Below are 17,657 nucleotides of genomic sequence, written 5' to 3'. Positions count from 1 at the left end.
CTTCTTCTGTCTCGCCGGCCATGTGGAATGCATGGAAATGTGCAACTACCGTGTCGCTACCCGTTTGCTAAAGCATCGATGCGCTTCGCCGAGATGCGGGACGAGGCGCCACCACAGCCTTGCAAGCAACCGGGGAGTACGAGCAATTCGCTACTTCTGGCTGTCGATAACGGCTGCAATATTGTTTGTCTCATGATGGAAGCAACACCATACCATTGACACGAGACATGATATGGCACTCATTGACCGCTATTGAGAACAAGGGCTGCTCGGCCAACTTCGACATCCTGGGGGGCGCAGCAACGGACAACCTCGGGAACTCTTCGTAGGACTCGAATTCGTCGATTTGGGCTATAGACTCATCCATGTCAATGGTATGCAGTCCCTGATCCACAGTGTGTAGCTCCGCGGTCGTACGGAAGATACCGCTGACTGCAACGACACATGACTCTCTTGATGACAATTCTTATTGCAAAGGGTCTCACTATGAACTATGAACTACGGGGCCAATACCGGCAGGCAAGGGATATAGTCTATGTAGCCATAAGGCTATAAACTAACTAGCTCGATGATGCCTCTGGAGGGTGGTACACTCTGTAATTCTTGGCCGTGCCCTATGGTAATGCAACCTCGGAGAGACTCATACATCGAGCCAATGATTTGTAGGCGAACAGGTTACTTGTTAGTTGCTTGGATGTGCTGCAGCTTTTCGTGACATATCAAACTCGATGACAGATGCAGTTATGAATGGTCCGCAATTTTGGCGGGCAAGCGCGATCAGAAACACTCGGTCAAAATTAGACCCTCTCTCTCACACCTTCAACAACTCGCGCCTCTTCCAAGGTTGTTGATCACCATACACTCATCTCCGGCGTCCGATTGTTCTCGGACACGTCACTTCATCTATCATGGCGCTCATCGACAGAGTGCCCGGGGACTTGAACCTGTACATCGGTGGGTACGTAACGTCGACCATCGTTTCGCATCTACCCCATGGCTCAGGTCTGGGGTCACCGGACTACTGTCTAACCAGTATTGTGTAGCATGTTTACACTGCGACGGCGCGAAGCCCTCCAGCAAGCCAATATTACGCACGTCTTGTCGGTATTGCGCACACCACTAGATCAAGACTTGTTCGGCCCTTTCAAGCACATGGTTGTGGAGGTCGACGATGTCGAAGACGAAAATCTATTGGAGCATTTCCCTGCCACAAATCACTTCATACATGAGGGGCTTAAGGGAGGTGGCGGAGTCTTGGTGCATTGGTAAGTCAACATCCCGGTCGAGCTGAAGCCTCGCATATCCAACAACTTTCGATCGCCGCCGACGGTTCCCCTGCTTGGCAATTTTGCCATCTTCACAAAAAGACAACAGCCCCAAGGCTTCGTCACTGGTGTGCATTGCATGCAGCCCAAATTTGCTTTCCGCGCGTCCTGTATCGTGTTTTTCATCTTTTCTCGCCTTCCGTTTTCTGCGATTTACTCCCTATACACACCGCCCTGTTGCCACTCTATTTGCTCTCAGCCACTCGTATCAATATGCCAACCACAAACTCTTCTCTAGTGCTATGGGAAAATCACGATCAGCTACTGTCGTCATCGCTTATTTGATGCAAGAGCACAACATCAGCCCGTCGGAAGCTTTGTCGCACGTACGGCAAGCGCGATCCATCTGCGAACCAAACGAGGGCTTCATGAAACAATTGGAGCTATATGGAGAGATGCAGACACCAGAGAACGTCGAAGATATCCCGGCCTATCAGCGATGGGTCTACCAACGGGAGATCGAGCTGAGCCGCGCGTGTGGCCAAGCACCAGAGGCGGACAAGATTCGCTTCGAAGACGAACATGTCACCGACGAAACTTCCGGTTTCGAATTGAGATGTCGTAAATGCAGGTGAGTGGAGCTGTGCAAGAGATTTGATGTCACCATACAGCCTGTTGCCGCCTGACTTGCTCAGCGCTTACAAAGTTTTAGACGAGCATTAGCAACGTCACAGTATCTACTATCGCATGGGTCAGCTTCATCTGTCACCGATCAGAAGGCAGAAGTTCCAAAAGCCTCATCGCAAAACTGTGCCCACTACTTCCTAGATCCCCTATCGTGGATGCGCCCCGAGCTCGAACAAGGCAAGTTGGAAGGACGTCTGGAGTGTCCGAAATGCCACACCAACGTAGGCAAGTACGCCTGGCAGGGAATGCAATGCAGTTGTGGGGATTGGGTAGTTCCTGGTATTAGCCTCTCGAAAGGTCGGATTGATGAAGCAAGGAAAGCAAACTATGGTATTCGTCGTCCACCGGGAGCTTCAGGTCCGCCTCCGCTGGGGGCAGGTCAGTCCAAGGAGAACCTATGAGACTTTTGGAAGAGGTTGCCACATATGATCTTGGGGAGAAGGAGATGCGGCTTACACTTAGCGTCTTCATCAATAGCTTGTGCCTTCATCAGATACTCAAGAAGGATATACCTCCGATCCACTCGGCTTTACATTCACCACAAAATCAACAGTAACAAGCTCATTCATCTCGGCAGCATCACCAGCTGACCCAATACCATGCGATGGAGCAGTAAGCTCAAACGCTCGTTGCGAATGCTACCAAACAATCCAATGACCTTCTGTCATCACTGAATCTACGATCGAAGTTACGGGTACGCTGCCCGAAGAGCACCGATGTGCCGTGGTTTACAGCGAATAGAGGAACAGCACTAGACCGCCAAAGCTACTCTTCACTCCAACAGTTACGTTTCCACACGCCCTAACCCCTGTAAATCTCCAGCCAAGGGACCCAAAACATGTCGGAGGTGCTTGTCATGCATTGGGCTCGCTTCTCAGCCTTCTGAGGCTTCATTAGTGTTGAAGCTGAACAAATCTTTGCTAACACGACCCACTTACAACGTAGCCACCTTCTACAAGCCGTCTGTCAATTAGCAACTACCGGTTCTGATATTAGCCCAGACGCTACTTATATCAGTCAGTATGACTATGTTGGAATGCCGCGATACGAATACGTGCTCACTCCATCCCTAGTCCTTCTATCCCATACGGACCCACAGCCACGACAGCCAGCAATATGTAGGCCAGAGAACTAGAATGTCTGTAGCTCGTACTGAATAACAATAACCGGAAACTGCTCTCAGATTACAGTTTTCGACTGACAATTTCGTTGACAACATGTATGATGCTCTCAAGACACAGTTCCCACGTTAGACAACGTCATGCTTAGCACCACAGCATCTTACATGCTCGGTACTTCGTGAGCGGATCAGATGCAGTGTTAACAGCTGTAGTTATCATAAGTATGGTCAGCATCCTCCCTGACACTCGTATTCGGACATGTTTGATAAGATCCAAAACACGATGCCACATCGATTCAGGTGGTTCCATACCTTTGCTGCAGAGGAACATCAGACTATAGACCTTAGACCTGGAATATTGATACGAGTATGAGAATGTGATGTGTATTGATTCAAGCAAGCAGAACGCCTGAAATAGTGTACGTTTGTAACCTGGAGAAAGAAGAACCCAGAGTGATTCGTGTACGCTCATAACCCGTGAACCTATCCCAGATCCAGACCCAAAGCAATGAACACCGCAGCACCATGCAGTAAACGACAGAATAACAGTATAGGACCAGGAATTGAGCGGGCTGGGTATCCGAGCCGAGAAGAATAGAGGGAAATGATAACGCCAGTAATCGTCCCCATGTACACACAATACAGCTCCTCAGCCATTGCCCTCTTATCTTACACGGAAGATTCCGAACTCGTCGATGCGACAGCTTCACTATCCACGCTCGAACTCCTCGTGAGCTCCTCGCCTCCCTCGAGACCTAGCCTCTCCATCTCTTCGGCGATCTCTTCATACCACTTGCCATGGCACTTGCGGTCTACTTCGCCGACCTTGCCTAGCTGCTCACAGATATCCGCAACCTGAGATACAAACTCCGGCAGACCAGTAGTGGCAAGCCCTTCTGTGGCGGTACTAGCAGCTTTGACGCGTTCACCAGAACTGCTGGCGCTCACACGGTTGAAAATATGAGTCTTGAGTCTTTGGAACAAGACTTTCATCACAGGGTCGGACAGCTTGCCGGCTTCGGCTTGCGTAAGGAGACGCGTGATGGTGGAGGAGAGCTGGGACCGCGTGGAAGGTGGCATATTCCGAGACGACTCGAGAAGAGAGGAGATCTTCGAAGGGGTGGAAGGATCAGACATGTATCCGTTTTCCTTCAACACTAACCACATCTTGTTCGCTTCAGACTTCCACTGTGCGCGCACATCGCGCTTGAGCAGGTTCTTTGCAGTAAGCAAGATACCGCCGATCGTTGTGATGCGAAGTGCGTCTTCGCGGATACGGGAGATACGTGCACGATCCAGTTCGAGCGTTTCTGGCAATTCGGACTTTCGCAGCGGTGGCGTAGCAATTGCGAGGTCAACCAGACCACGAGCGTAGATCTTGTGCGCTGTAGGGCGGTTGATTGGATTGGCCTGACTCCAAGGATCGCGACGGTCAGCTTCGGTATGCATGTTGACTGCTGCGCTACGCCACCATCGGCGTGTGCGATCGAGGGTAAGGTTGTTCTCTTCCAGATCTTGAGTAAACATGCGTTCCTCGTAACCAACAGCCTCCTTGATGAGTGTTGGTGCGGCATTCATCAACAGGAAGTTTGAGTAGTCCAATGACAAAAGATCGATGACATGCAAGATCTTGAAGAGCTTCTCGATCATGCTTGAAAGTTCACCTTCTTCCTGCAGCTCTTCAGCAAGTGACTGAACCTCGGTGTCGCGGAAGGGTGCGCAAAGCTTAGGGAGAATGCTAGCAATGAAGTCGAAGAACTTCCCATAAGAGAAGACACCTTGACTACACTGCCTGCTGACATGCTCGGGGTCCAGAGTCTCGGAGATGAGTGTATGCATCGAATTGCCAGGTTTTAGAAGTCGCAATAGCTTGCCCCGTATATTCTCCGCCATGGCAGCAGTCCAGTTTGTGCTGTCGCCCTCCTCAAATCCTCGTCGCATGGCGTCGCATAGCTCACGGTTGAGAGCATCGCGTAGGCCGGCAGTCGGCGAAGGATCGATTCGGTAGTCTTTGTCGATAGACAGCTCGTGAACTAGGATGCGATTATCGGGCACGACCGTAAAGACCTTTGATAGCGACTGTGCCTGATGACCTTGAGCAGTGGAATCTTGGAACCCAGATTGTCCAGAAGCTGCAAGCTCTGAAGCGGCCTCAACCTGCTTGGCAGCACTATCGGCTGACAGCGGGGACTCTGGTGTTGAGTCGCTTGCAACACGCGGTCGTACAGTATCTCCAGCGAGCCTCTTCTTTGGTCTTGACCTTCGGCTTTCGCGTATGGCCTTTCTGATCAAGGTAAGAGCCTTGTCAGGCCCCGCCAACTTCTTAATTCTACTAAGTAGAATAGCCTGGTTATCCCTGATGCCATTCCTGTACTCATTTGCGACCTCATCCACTGTCGCGTCCTTAACGCTTTGCCATATCTCGTCGAGGCTGACAAATGAAGCCACCATTGTCTCGATGAGCGCGGAGGAGTCGCGAGCTTTCCAGTCGTTGAAAGCGGTAACGAAAGCACCGTGGGCTAGCAGTACGGTTTCTGTACGCGTGGGTGAGGGAGTGTAGGAGTTGAGCTTTGTCAGTTTTGCCAAAGCAGACTCGAAACTGATGACAAGGTCTTTAGCCTTGGTAATGAGATCCTGTTCCTGGTCGCCGTCTCGGCTGAAAACATGTGTAGGGTGCCCCAGGATAAGGTATGCGGAGAGGAAGGTTCGGACGGCTGCGCTGCGGGAGGCTGGATCTGCGTCTGGGAGCAACACGAACAGGGTCATGATTCTATCGGTCGTCCTAAGTAGCTTCTCGTCTGCGAGCATGCCCGTAATGACTTCGAAACTGGTCTCTTGAACCATCTCGATGGAAAGACCGAGCTGTAGCCATTCTGTGACAATATTGCTCCTAACTTTGCCTCTCCAGGCAGCCTGAATCCTCTTTGCAGCATCTTCCGAGGACACGATGGGACGCTCAGTGGGTCTTCGGACGTCGGCTGGGGGTGAGCTAGCAGTCCGTGGTCGTCTGGGGTTGCGCTTGTACTCCAGCCTCCGTTTCTCGGCCTCTGCTAGCTTCTCCTCCATCTCGGTGCGGTATCGTCGTTCCTCAGCGGCCTTGCGCTCTTTCATGTCTTCAGCAATCTTCTTGGCTCTTCTCACTTCCTCGGCACAGGAAGCCGCTACTTGTGCCAGATGTTTCTCGCGAGCCTGTTGTGCTGCCAACGCTCTCTCTTCACTATTTGAGCCACGTGGAGTAGCCTTGGCCAATGCAGCACGCAGCCTGACCTGCTCAGCATGCGCTGCGCGGTCTGCTAGCCTCGCCTTGCGATCTTCGAGTATGGACGCACGGCGAAGGTGCTGCGCAACATGGTGGCTCTGACAGCTATTGCGAAACGATCGGTTGGATGTGTGCGAGTGTGTCGACGACAGCGAGTTTCGGCGGGACGAGGTAGCCGAAGACTTGCGACGGTTGCTTGTATGGCGATAGAAGCGGGCAGCGATCCGTGGTGGTGGAGCAAACGACTGGCCGTTCTCGGCGTCTGATGAGAGGATCATGTCGGGCTCCTCGGGGATGTCGTCATTCTCCCGCTGCAGCTGCGAGCTGACCAGCTCCAGTTCCGAATCGGTGAGAGACATGGTGTATGGGTGCGAAGACGCTCCCTGGCTCAGGAGTCGCGCGAGTGTGCCGGGTCCCTTGGGCAGACAGCCGTGGAGCGTGGTTCCTAAGGTATGAAACAAAGCACGGTCTTGATGATGCTTTTTAGTCTAACAAGCCACGGGCGGATGAAGCGTAGTAGTAGCGACTATCTTCGCGCAGGAGTCAAGGATATGTACAGGAACGAAAGGCGCACTTGTCCGTGGGGAGCGTGGTCAGCGGACGAGTTATTGATGGTTGGGTTGATTGATTGATAAGCTGTAATGCCCTAAGAACGCCTGATGATGGCGGGCACCGTGCGCGATGAATACACTGTCGTTATCGTAGCAGGTCAAGTGTGCGCGACGGCATCTGTCGCATGCAGAAGGTGATCGATGGCTGGGGGGCACATGACGATGGATCTACGCATGCTGACCGGTCAACGCCAAGACCTCGACGCGGAAGCTAAAGAAGTCAATCGAAGATCGTCGACAGCCCACGCCAGAATCCTCCACTTTCAGCCTTACCGGTATTGCCTATCCAATGAGTCGTCTTTTCTGCCTTGTACCCTCGTGCCGGAGAAAGCAAACACTTATAATATTCTGCAAGTATTACAACAAGAAGTAGAGTGAATACCTTTAGGATACACTTTAAGGAATTGGTACAACGCAGAAAAACACGAGCTCTTTCTCATTACCTTTTTGTTTCCCAGTTATCACAAGACGATGGTGGCGGCCAAGAAAACGCTTGAAGCGCTGGAAAAGGAGTTGATACCTCCATGCACTAATATGCGACTTGACAAAATGAGGTATACAGCATGCTTGCATCGTGACTTTATGGATTTCCTATACGAGAAGCTCGATCCACTTCTTCGTTGATGTACCGAGGAGCTCCTGGATATGGACCTACCACTACATTGTCTTTCAAGATGGTTCTTCCCCGCCTCTATCAGTCAAAACACGTTGCCAACTCGAAGAGAATGGGAACCAACCGAATTCGTATGCTCCGAGTGCGACTCCGCGCAGACACAATCGATAGCCGATACGATCGACCGTTCGCAAAACGTGAGCGGTGAACTACTAGTACTGCCACACCTGATGATAGACGACGGGAATTCTGGGAATGAGGAGCTACGTCTATCACTTGAGATATTGAAGCGCGCAAGTACAATGTTTGAGTTGTTTGGATCGTCCGAAACCTCAATATATGCCCGTAGCCTCGGTGTATATCTTCCTGATTGGTAGTGGGATGTCACAGGGCACCCGACTGAAGACTGTGTGGGATTTACTGCACTTGATTGGGCGACTATGAAGAAACATCAACGTGTAGTCGTCCTGTTGTCTACCGAGTACTTAGGTGCTGGATTGCACGAAAGGCTTGACCAAGTACGCCTTCTTGAAGAAGATTGTAAATAATCCGCCAGTAGGCTCATCGCTTCACTTTGAGTCAGGCATACCTTGATACTCTTTACATAAGCCTCGCAAAGATTGCATATATCGTTTGCTCCAACTCCATTTGAGCATTTAACCCCGCATGCAGGAGATGAACACGTTTCAGACATGTCACACAACATAACAGGGCTTTGGGCGGCGAGCGAGGAAGTGTGGGATAAGCTCAAGGATCGATCGACTAAGGGCAACTGCTGTCTACCCTTCTTCGCCTACGCCCCCGAGCAAGGACAGAATCCGGGGTTTCGGAACCGACATTGATGGCGTTTACACGACCGTTATATCGAGGCATGTGGTGGAGGAAGGATGAGCGGTATGCCGTACCATGTTGTTAAGCTGGGGCCATGAAAAGACGGTGCTGGCACATGCTCGTAATCCTGATGGCCTTCACGAAGAAGATGCGCATGTGCAGATGTTGAATATCGAAACAGAGTGCGATGGAGGGTCGGCAACCGATGTGTTTGGCGAAGTGTCAGAAGAATAGAGTTTGGAGATGTGACTAGACAACTCACACTGCTGCTGCTGTTGTCCGAGCAGAACTACTGCGGTGAGGTATGTCGTGGGTTAATGCGATGCGGCACGAGCTGTAGCTCGTTCTAACTACAGTAGTGACGTTGCTGCGTTACCACGATACTCGCTTCGCAAGGTGTTAGGTTGGTGTGGGGGTGGATAGCTTGCCTACGTCTCTTCTCAAAAACGACCTAAAACCTGGAAGAAAGAAGTCAAGTGACAGATATCGTCGTCAACTCTAAACACCAACTCACATCACCGCCTTCCGTGAAGGCCAAGTCGCAGCAGCTGGGCTGACATTTGTCCTGTACCCAAGATAGAATGACCTACATACACACCTGCCTCTCGTCTGCACGATTTTCCGAGATCCATATTCGCCGCATACTCTCGCATATGCAATGTCTCGTGTGAACAATCACTGTTCGTCATCAGACCTGCATCTTGCATTCTCCGACAGAAGATTGACTTCGGGACTGCCAGAACCGAAGGAAAAGTCACGAGCAACATATGACTTATCTGCAACAAACATGTGCAATTGCGCAATCGGTAGCTGATACTCTTCTGGGGAGAAAAGAAGGAGGTGCATTCTAGCCACAAACCAAAATCTCGCATATGAAGATCCAAATATCAAAGCACATGCACAGCCTCCAAGATGCCATAACATTCCAACGTACCGCATACTGCATTCTAGCATTGACAGATGACACTTTTGACTCGCCAGTAACCTTCCACCATCTCACTGTCCTACCATCTTACCTTTCGCTTCCCCAATCTAGGTAACACTCGCTTCCCTTCATCGCACAACTGCAGCCAAAAACAGCCGAAAAATATCCCACCGTTACACAAAGAGAGTTGTGTAAATGATATAACCGGTCCCACCCATATTCGCTTGCAAAAGCTCCTGTGGTGACACAACATCATCTAGCCTGGAAGCCGGGAACGAATAGGCAAAGCGAAAGATGGATGGCCCTACGTTGCTTACGCCTCGCACTCGTCGTACAGTCGGTCAGCCAGTTATCCTGCCACCGCGATTACGACCTCGAAGGTCATCTGCTGCACCAGGATTATGGAACATGGCGTTCCATTATCGATATGTGGGGTCATGAATGATGAGACGTTCTAGGAAACGGAGGAAAAGATGTTGCGGGTAAAGTGAAAGAGGCCTGTCTGTGCAGATGTAATGGCGTAATGGATGGAATCGTAACGTACATGGCTATGTATTGTTGTGCGTCGGAGACTTTGCAAGAGAAACGGTATCATCATGTGCCCAGCTGCCGTTGTAGTGGCTTACCAGGAGTTGAGATTGTTTGCACGCAGTTTGCTACCGGTTGCTTTCCGCCGGCAAGCGCGCAGTGCGCAGTGACTACTACCCTAGACGATGAAGAGAAAGAGGAATGCACTGTCAAGGTTGGGCGAGAATCGTGTGTTTGGCTAGGTGTTTCGTTTAACATTGAATGCTTGTTGTATGTTCTCTGGAGGACACGCTAAACTAAGGCTTTGGTACTACACATCATCACCCTTCCCCGCCCCATCCGTACCACCTCCATAAACCGATTACATAGTATCAATACTGAAACATATCCGAATAAGCTTAGCTCTTCCTCCTCGTACTACTACTACCAAAGGGTAACAAAGACCCGCGACTGCGCTTGCCTCCTCGAGTCCCAGACAAGGACGAGTAAAGGTATAGCCGCCGAAACCAAGAATGGTTTTGAACACAAAGGAAAGACTGAAATATAAATAGACTTGGCTGAAGAGCCACCGCTGCGTGAATCATGTCGTGATGAGAATGATGCTCGCTTTCATCGTCAGATGCAAAACCCCTGCATAACTTTTTGACCGCCCAAACACCAAACAGTAATCCCATTGAAGGGAAGCGCAGTACAGACAGACCACTGTACTGCGCAAGACAAGAAAAGCCTCTCTAATAATTGTTGTATCGACAAAGGAAATTCGTGACTCTGTGATGAGAGTCGTGTGGTCGTGGCTCCAATGAAGGACCGGGATCTTGTGTCATACAGTCGTACACTTTCGTAGAACATGCCCCTTGCGCCCGACAAGCGCAAGTGGGGGAGTAAGGGTACAAGTTTGTGTGCAGGATGGGGATATTAATCGCACGCAATTATCGACAGGGTAGAAAAGAAAAAGGTTCTCCGTTTATCGCACATTTGGGTCTAGTGGCCCCGGACGCCACCCGATGAGCGGCCGCGAAAGGTTCCAGGGAACCGTAGGTCGCTAAGGAATTTGAAAAAGGCACGCTTGCGCGAAGGTGTTTTCGGTAGTAATGCGGCCGCCTGTTGCATGGGACCAACAATGTCCTCGTCGCCGAGCTTGGGGAACTTGCCCTCACTCTTGGGGTCATGTAGTGTTGGCATCTTGCTAAGGGGTCCTGGCTCTGTGGGTGAGCTTGGGGCGAGCTCCTGACCGATGGCAGCTGCATGTGACTTGGCCAGATCATAATTCTTCTTCCATTGGGCGTCGATTTCAGCCCACTTTTGCTCGGTAAGAAGATAGTGCCTCGATGTCACTCCGTAGTGTTCGGCGGTTCGCACTTGGTGCTTTGCGTAGTTGCGCCGCGCTTGCGCCCATTCGGCAAGGTGTTCTTCGATGGACGCCGCAGTGCAGACCTCAGGGACATAGGGCTCCGGCAGGATGGTGAAGTTGGCATGGCCCAATTCCATAGCCCACTTGTCCTGTGGGTTGGCAAGCATGAGAGGGGGTATGTCGGATGATGGTACCATGTACCCGGCATTTGGTGCTCTGATCGACGCAAATGATGTTTTTGAAGAGAGAGGAGGCGTAGGGTAAGTGCGCATTGGTGGGGTGCCGGCTGGGGTCGCGTCTGCCACTGCTGGCGACTGCAGAGGCGACGACGCTGGTAGGTCATTGTTGCGGCAGTTCACAAGCAATGGTGGTAATAGTGGCGTCGTGGCATAGCGCTCCCGTTCCACTTCCGCAGGGTCGATTTCCATGGCATTGGCCTTGTTGACGTCGATGGCCATTGGCGTAGGTGCGTCGTCACTCAGTTGTTCCCTGCTTGCGAGGGCTGGCGTAGAGGTTGGCGACACGTAGTCTTCTGGGAGATCGACGGTCGAGACATGGTGAATAGAGCCAGCGAGCGATGAGGATCGGGTAGAAGGAACTCTTGAGGGAGTCGCGCTGCGTGAAACTTTGCTGAGGGTCGAGCTGCGGTCACGTACTTTGCGCGACAATGAGGGAAAGCGCCTCTCAAGCTTGCCGGCGATGCTGTACGCAGATGCCTCCAAGGATCGTCGTCGCTTTGCTAGTCGCAGTTCCGAGTCGCAAGTGGTGAAGTACTCACCCTGAGGCTCGTACGCTCTAGATATCCTACAGTCTTGGGCGTGGTCATAGGTGCCTCCGACGTCGCCTGGAGACGAATCAGCATAGCAAACAATAGAGCGTTCTCATAAACTTACAAGAGCAGCGGTACGGGTCTTCACTACCGTAGTCGTATTCGCGCTCAAAAGGCTCTTCAGTAAGCTTGGGGAGCTTGCCTGAGCTGTTGGGAGGCTCAGTAGACTCGTAGGTCGGTGGGCTCGATGACAATGACGAAGCCGAGCTAGGGAAGCGAAAGTGACCTCGCGTGTATTGACCTGGCGTTGGCGGTGTCGAGCATTCCGAAGCCGAGTAGAAACCCGAGTCGGCATTGGAATAAATCGATGAGGTCGGATCGTCGTACATGTTGAGTGAGCTTTTGGAAGACTTGCGAGCTGCGACAAGCTTGGGCAGTTGGAGGGGTTTAAGGTCGTGCATAGTTGCTGGTTCTTTTGGCGGTCGGGATGTGACGTGAATGGCGCGCGAGTTACCAGGATCACATACCCAAGTGCAGCCAGCACGTCGGGGTTACGGCGCACTGCTTTGGGATGGAGAGGCGGTCGGGCGATGTTGGAGAGGATGCCACGATAGCCGACCACGTATGTATGTATGTACTATTCGGCGTGTTTATGCTGCAGCAAAGGCGTCTCCAGGGAAAGTCAGCACCAAATGCGGACAGCACGTGAGTGTGGGTGGGTTGCCGAGGTGGTATAGGTGGATATCACCGACGTGCGAGAGTTGGTCGGACTGGATCAGGTTTTGCGAATGCAAGCGAGAGACAGCGCAGCGATAAGGCGTCGACTTGAATGGCGAGAGAGTGGCAGAGGACTGACGTGGAATTCCAAGAGAAACGGGCGGTGTTGACGGGTGTGGGATAGTAGACCACTTCTGTGTGGGCAGGCGCACGGCTTCAAGCCAAACTTCCCAACTACCCTGACTAGGTATAGTGGCTCCGGCATGTCGACTGTGTTCCGCGCGACTCAGATAGTCCGGTAGACGAGGCCGTGACACTCACAGCAGCCCTGGGCAGTCTCCGTGCAGGAGAGCACGCCAGGGCGCCGTCGCTTCAAGGTCCCCCAGCCTTCAAGCCGCCGTTTAGACCACGGCGTCCGTGTCGCTACAGCCTGAGCACAGCAGGTGGCTTGATTCAACCCATACCCAACATTACGGGGCCTGCCTCGGTGACGAATTTTCACCTGCCCAACCTAATTATGCGATATGTCGTTGGTGGAGGCGGCACAAATCATCCCTGGCTGTTCCCACTCACGCACTCTAAACTTTCTGTCGTCGTGAGAAAAGCTTCTAAGCAAACCATACAGGTACAGGCGCTGAATCACATCGTCCTCACGAGCCTCAACCGATCATCGGGTTGTGGTGTTGAACGGTGCCTCATCTGTATTACAAAGTACTGTACTACCAGCGCTGTGGTTGTCATCTGCTGTCTACCACTCAACTACTGTGAGCGCAAAGGTGGCTGCCACTTGACAAGCTCGAGTCGTCTATCGCATGTCGGGCGGTGCGAGGGAACAGGCCTGGTTCGCCGGGCCCTTCAACCTATCCACGTTACTTCTCGCGCCGTTCTTCTGGCCCTTTGCCGTTTCGTAGCAATGACATCGACAGGCATATTCTAGTGAAGTCCATGTCGTTTCTCCCGCTTCGGTCCCGCGTCACCTCCATGCACCGATTGGCCCACTCTGAATCGTTTGAATGGGCCGAGGGGGCTGTGAAAGGCAGCCGTGCAAACAAACAAATACCAAAGCCTCACGATCTTCAAAACACTGACTGATGCGTTGAGTCCGTGTTTCAAACATCATGCCTCATTGACGAGTCAAGCGGTCGATCTCGTCGCACTGAGACGAAACAGGGCGCGACAGCATGACTTTGTGTGGACGGTACCTGACAAGATGCCGGAACTTTCCCAGAAGAGGTTGGGACAATCTTTCAGCCCAGCCAAAAAGTCAGCAAGCTAACGAACTTCCAGATAAATCGGGGAGCTTGTTGGAAGCGCTAGACCGTTGAGCCGTTACTGATTGGCGTTCAAGCCCCTGGCACACTATCTTCTCTTCCTTCTCCCCGGCACCTTGTTGTCGCTGGGCTCAACTCCCTGTTCGCACGTTGAGCAAGCCTCACACCGCCAGCGCATTGTCTAGCTGAACGTCTGCCCGCACTTTTTTTTTTCGTAGTATCCAACGTCTTTGTCGTCATCTACTTCACGACTCACGATGTTGTGTTAGCAGGGTAGTCCAATTCGAAGAGAATCGCGTGGTTTGGTCGCCGTGCTGTGCCTCATGCGATCGAGCCCGGTGGAAGAAAAATCGGAGCAGGACCTTACTATTCCAGGCTCCCGGGACCTGGCAGCATGACGACAGGGCGAAAAAGCAGTGAGTTCCGGTCTGAGGTCGGCAGGCGCCCCGCCGTCTTCGCTCGTCTCTCTCCTTGGCCGGACGGCACGGACATGCAGAAGCGGGAGAATACCGTTCCCAGTCCACCCATCCACACCGACCGGCAACGCTCCACGTGCATGAAGAACAGCCAGTTCAGTCTTAAAGCTGACTGCACGCGAAAGAAGCAATTCTCGTACCTGAAAATTTTGCGTGTGCCTGACCAACACGTGGCGGCTCACATTGGACTACGCGCGCACTTCGCTGTCCTTAATGGACTCTGTATTTTTCCAGATTGAACTGCTTTGCAAAGCAGGAGCGCGCAATCACCCCGACGGACTGTTGTAGGATTCGGTCGAGACCGGTCTGGTGTCGCTGATCTCTCAATTTCACCGGATGATTGCCTTGACTAACGTGGCACTCCACCGACCGCCGTATGCCGCGGCTTGGACATGGGACATGGGGGGAATAACGGAGGCAGAAGCCCATCTACGGGGATCAGGTTAGCTGGACGCATCAAGCGCATCGGCACACGACGTGGTGGAATGTATGATGTAATCAATCTTTGTATCAATGCTACTGCGCGCTTTTCTTTGTGTCGGAAGTACGGTGTATCATTGTAGCGATCTTCACGTAAGATCATAGTATTCCTACAGAAAGCGGAAAGAAAAGTAAGCAAAATCATACTGCAAAACAAGGTTCTATGTGCGTGAACTGCCGTTTTTTTATTAGTTTGAGAACCATATGCGCAACGGCGTGGAAAAGAAAGAAGGCGTAGGCTAGAGCTGCGAACCCTCGCTCGGGAGACGGCCCCTCAGCAACCATTCTCTTTCCGCCCAATCATATCATTCCGGACTTTCGGTCCAGATAGCAACGCCCGAAAAGATGTATTCGAGGCGTCATAACGGCCAATACTCGCGTGGTTGGGGACGTTTCCAGTCCACACGCTTCGTTCTTCCTTTTCTATCGCATGTCCGACCATATTCGGATCAGATCCAGTATTTGCTCCATAACAGTCTCTGCTCCTCGGAACCCTCAAACTACACGATGCATGCTCCAGTCAGTCCATGTCACATTTCGGCAGCGCAGCCCATGTGGAGACTTTTGGATTATACGTACCTGGAAATCGGTCTTGATGATGTTTGCAAAGCCTTCCGAAGGCTTAGGCTCGCGGTATCTGGAAGCGAAGCCACTGAACGCAATGTGCGGCAGGATAGTACGAGATTCGCGGTTCGTCTTTTGGCGGAGATTGCATGTCAGCATGGGATGTCCCGCACAACCAATTTCCACATCGGGTAGTGTAATAACAAATTTGAAGTAATGAGCAGAGAGCATCTTCCGGTACTCACGAACGGGAGGAGGCTTAGCGAGTAAACTTACTTCTGGACCAATATTCAATGCGCGGAACGTATCATTGTGCTCGCACAGCTTTGGCGTGGCAGCGAAAAGTACGCATCGAATAGGAACTTTCAATTTCTGCGCCAATGTAGTCCACACGGCTCGTGTTTCTGGATCGGCATTGGTATTGTCTTAACAGGTTAGCTAAGTATGCGGAATGTATTGGGGCCCCATATCAACATAAACCTACCGATAACTACGCTTGTGCCCTCTTCGATGAGTGCAGTAGCAGCCTTTACACACTTCTCGCGCTGTTTCAAAGTGTTACTCGGAGTATAGGATGGTCGCACAACACGTGCGGAGAGATGACGGTCAGCAACTCACAGTCTTCAAAATGTCTTGGTTAACGCGACCGTAACCGAGTGGCTGCAGATGTTTCCAATAGAACGACGATTTACCTGAACCAGGGCTGCCGCAGAACATGACAATCTCCGGGGTTACCGGTTGTGTAAAAGTGTTTGCTGCAACTAAATTTAGCATACATGTGAAGGCGGGGACGTATGAGAGGTTGGATATCAGACTTACGTGCAGGTGCTGAGCCGTCAGCCCGCTCTTCCGTGTAGGCGGCCGGCTCGAAAGCCCTAACAAATGGTCGCGGATCCTCATGCCGGAAGTACTCTTCTGGCGTGTGGAACGGTATACCGACGTTAGCAGCAAAGTCTCTGCATAGACTTGGTTATTCTTGATCGCCAATGCATGATCAGGGATCTCCACGAACCTATCGACACACGAGTGGTCCTTTACGCCGCCAGCCACTGCCTCGCGACCGCCAGCATCCCCAACGAATACTGAGTTCTCAAGATCGATAGACTCTGCATTCTCGAGATCGTAGTCCTCTATCAGTTCGTTCCACATGCCGGTCCTGGGCTTCCTGTATTGGTCTCGACTCGTCGCAGCATATATCGATATTGGGAAGTCGAGCTGGTTGAAGACTGCTGTTACCTTGGTCTTGAAGTCTGCTAATCGCTTTTGATCAGATTTTACGGTTTTGGGATCAGGTTTCAGACTGATGCCGCCTTGATTGCTGATGATAGCGACAAGGAAGCCGTCTGTATGCAACTCTTTCAACCGTCCTGGAACGCTACTGTCCCACCACTTCCAGTCGCTTGCATCGCGACTGAAAGTCTTTCCTGATGCAGTTGTGATCAACGTTGAGTCGAAGTCAAAGGCAGCGATTCTGCGCTTGCCCTGCGTAACTGACTGCGCTGCTATATTGAAGCGTCCGACTAACAAGCTGTCTTTGACTACCCGCCATATCATCTTCTCTGGCTCTTTTTTTGAAGCTGGTGTGAAGAAATTGGCGACTGCTTTGCCTGGTTCGTGTTAGCGAATATGCCTGCACCTTGCGATGGTTAACAAACTCGTTGTAGTCGACTGTTGCCTCCGCTTCGATGGAGGTGGCGACACGTCTTTGCTATTGGAGCTTGGTCGCTTACTCAAGCTGGGTTGGTTAGGCATCTTGCAATCTGTGTTATTGCTGAGACTGGTGCATGGCAATGGGAGCTGATCTCTGTTGACAAAGCAACGTTTGTGAGGTTGCTCGCTTGCGCTTTCTCTCGCGGCGCGAAACGCGAATTCGCGCGAGCACGTGCCTGACCTCAGCTTCACTTTTGCGAGAGCACCGAATACACACATTGGTAACAGACATTTCTCCACACAGATTTTTGATGTTCTAAATATTATGGCCTACCGTTTACATCTATCTCGGTGGTGAACTTGCAAGACGGACCCGGATGATGCACATGTACAAATCACACTCAGCTTACTCGTCTAGGCACGGCAGAAGACCAAGTCCACTCAGCATCGTGACCCAGCGCGCGGAATTGTCCCGATCCTACCCTTTCTCCATCCGATACGGCGTCTTGGTGCAGTGGGTGTTTGCTGATACTCCTAGAG

General features: G+C 51.8%; 4 protein-coding genes across 4 annotated transcripts; 1 reads left to right on the top strand and 3 right to left on the bottom strand.

Moving 5' to 3' along the window:
• Positions 1-908: 908 nt before the first annotated feature.
• On the top strand, positions 909-1,900 carry ALTATR162_LOCUS10021 (uncharacterized protein; the record flags this gene model as incomplete). Its single annotated transcript, XM_043317657.1, has 3 exons — positions 909-958; positions 1,044-1,265; positions 1,525-1,900. The coding sequence occupies 3 exons, from the start codon at positions 909-911 to the stop codon at positions 1,898-1,900; spliced, it is 648 nt and encodes a 215-aa protein (XP_043173592.1).
• A 1,841-nt stretch (positions 1,901-3,741) lies between these two features.
• Positions 3,742-6,690, bottom strand: ALTATR162_LOCUS10020 (uncharacterized protein; the record flags this gene model as incomplete). Its single annotated transcript, XM_043317656.1, has 1 exon — positions 3,742-6,690. One exon carries the CDS (start codon positions 6,688-6,690, stop codon positions 3,742-3,744), a length of 2,949 nt encoding a protein of 982 aa, XP_043173591.1.
• A 4,130-nt stretch (positions 6,691-10,820) lies between these two features.
• On the bottom strand, positions 10,821-12,420 carry ALTATR162_LOCUS10019 (uncharacterized protein; the record flags this gene model as incomplete). Its single annotated transcript, XM_043317655.1, has 2 exons — positions 10,821-12,034; positions 12,084-12,420. 2 exons carry the CDS (start codon positions 12,418-12,420, stop codon positions 10,821-10,823), a joined length of 1,551 nt encoding a protein of 516 aa, XP_043173590.1.
• A 2,932-nt stretch (positions 12,421-15,352) lies between these two features.
• ALTATR162_LOCUS10018 (uncharacterized protein) lies at positions 15,353-17,219 on the bottom strand (the record flags this gene model as incomplete). Its single annotated transcript, XM_043317654.1, has 7 exons — positions 15,353-15,403; positions 15,483-15,892; positions 15,952-16,012; positions 16,086-16,228; positions 16,287-16,423; positions 16,480-17,074; positions 17,123-17,219. The coding sequence occupies 7 exons, from the start codon at positions 17,217-17,219 to the stop codon at positions 15,353-15,355; spliced, it is 1,494 nt and encodes a 497-aa protein (XP_043173589.1).
• Positions 17,220-17,657: the final 438 nt, after the last annotated feature.

The sequence above is a fragment of the Alternaria atra genome (genome assembly GCF_907166805.1).
Source record: "Alternaria atra isolate CS162 genome assembly, contig: 32, whole genome shotgun sequence".
In the NCBI taxonomy this organism is placed as follows: Eukaryota; Fungi; Ascomycota; class Dothideomycetes; order Pleosporales; family Pleosporaceae; genus Alternaria; species Alternaria atra.
The sequence above is the reverse complement of the archived record's forward strand: the minus strand, read 5'-3'. Positions and strand labels throughout refer to the sequence as shown.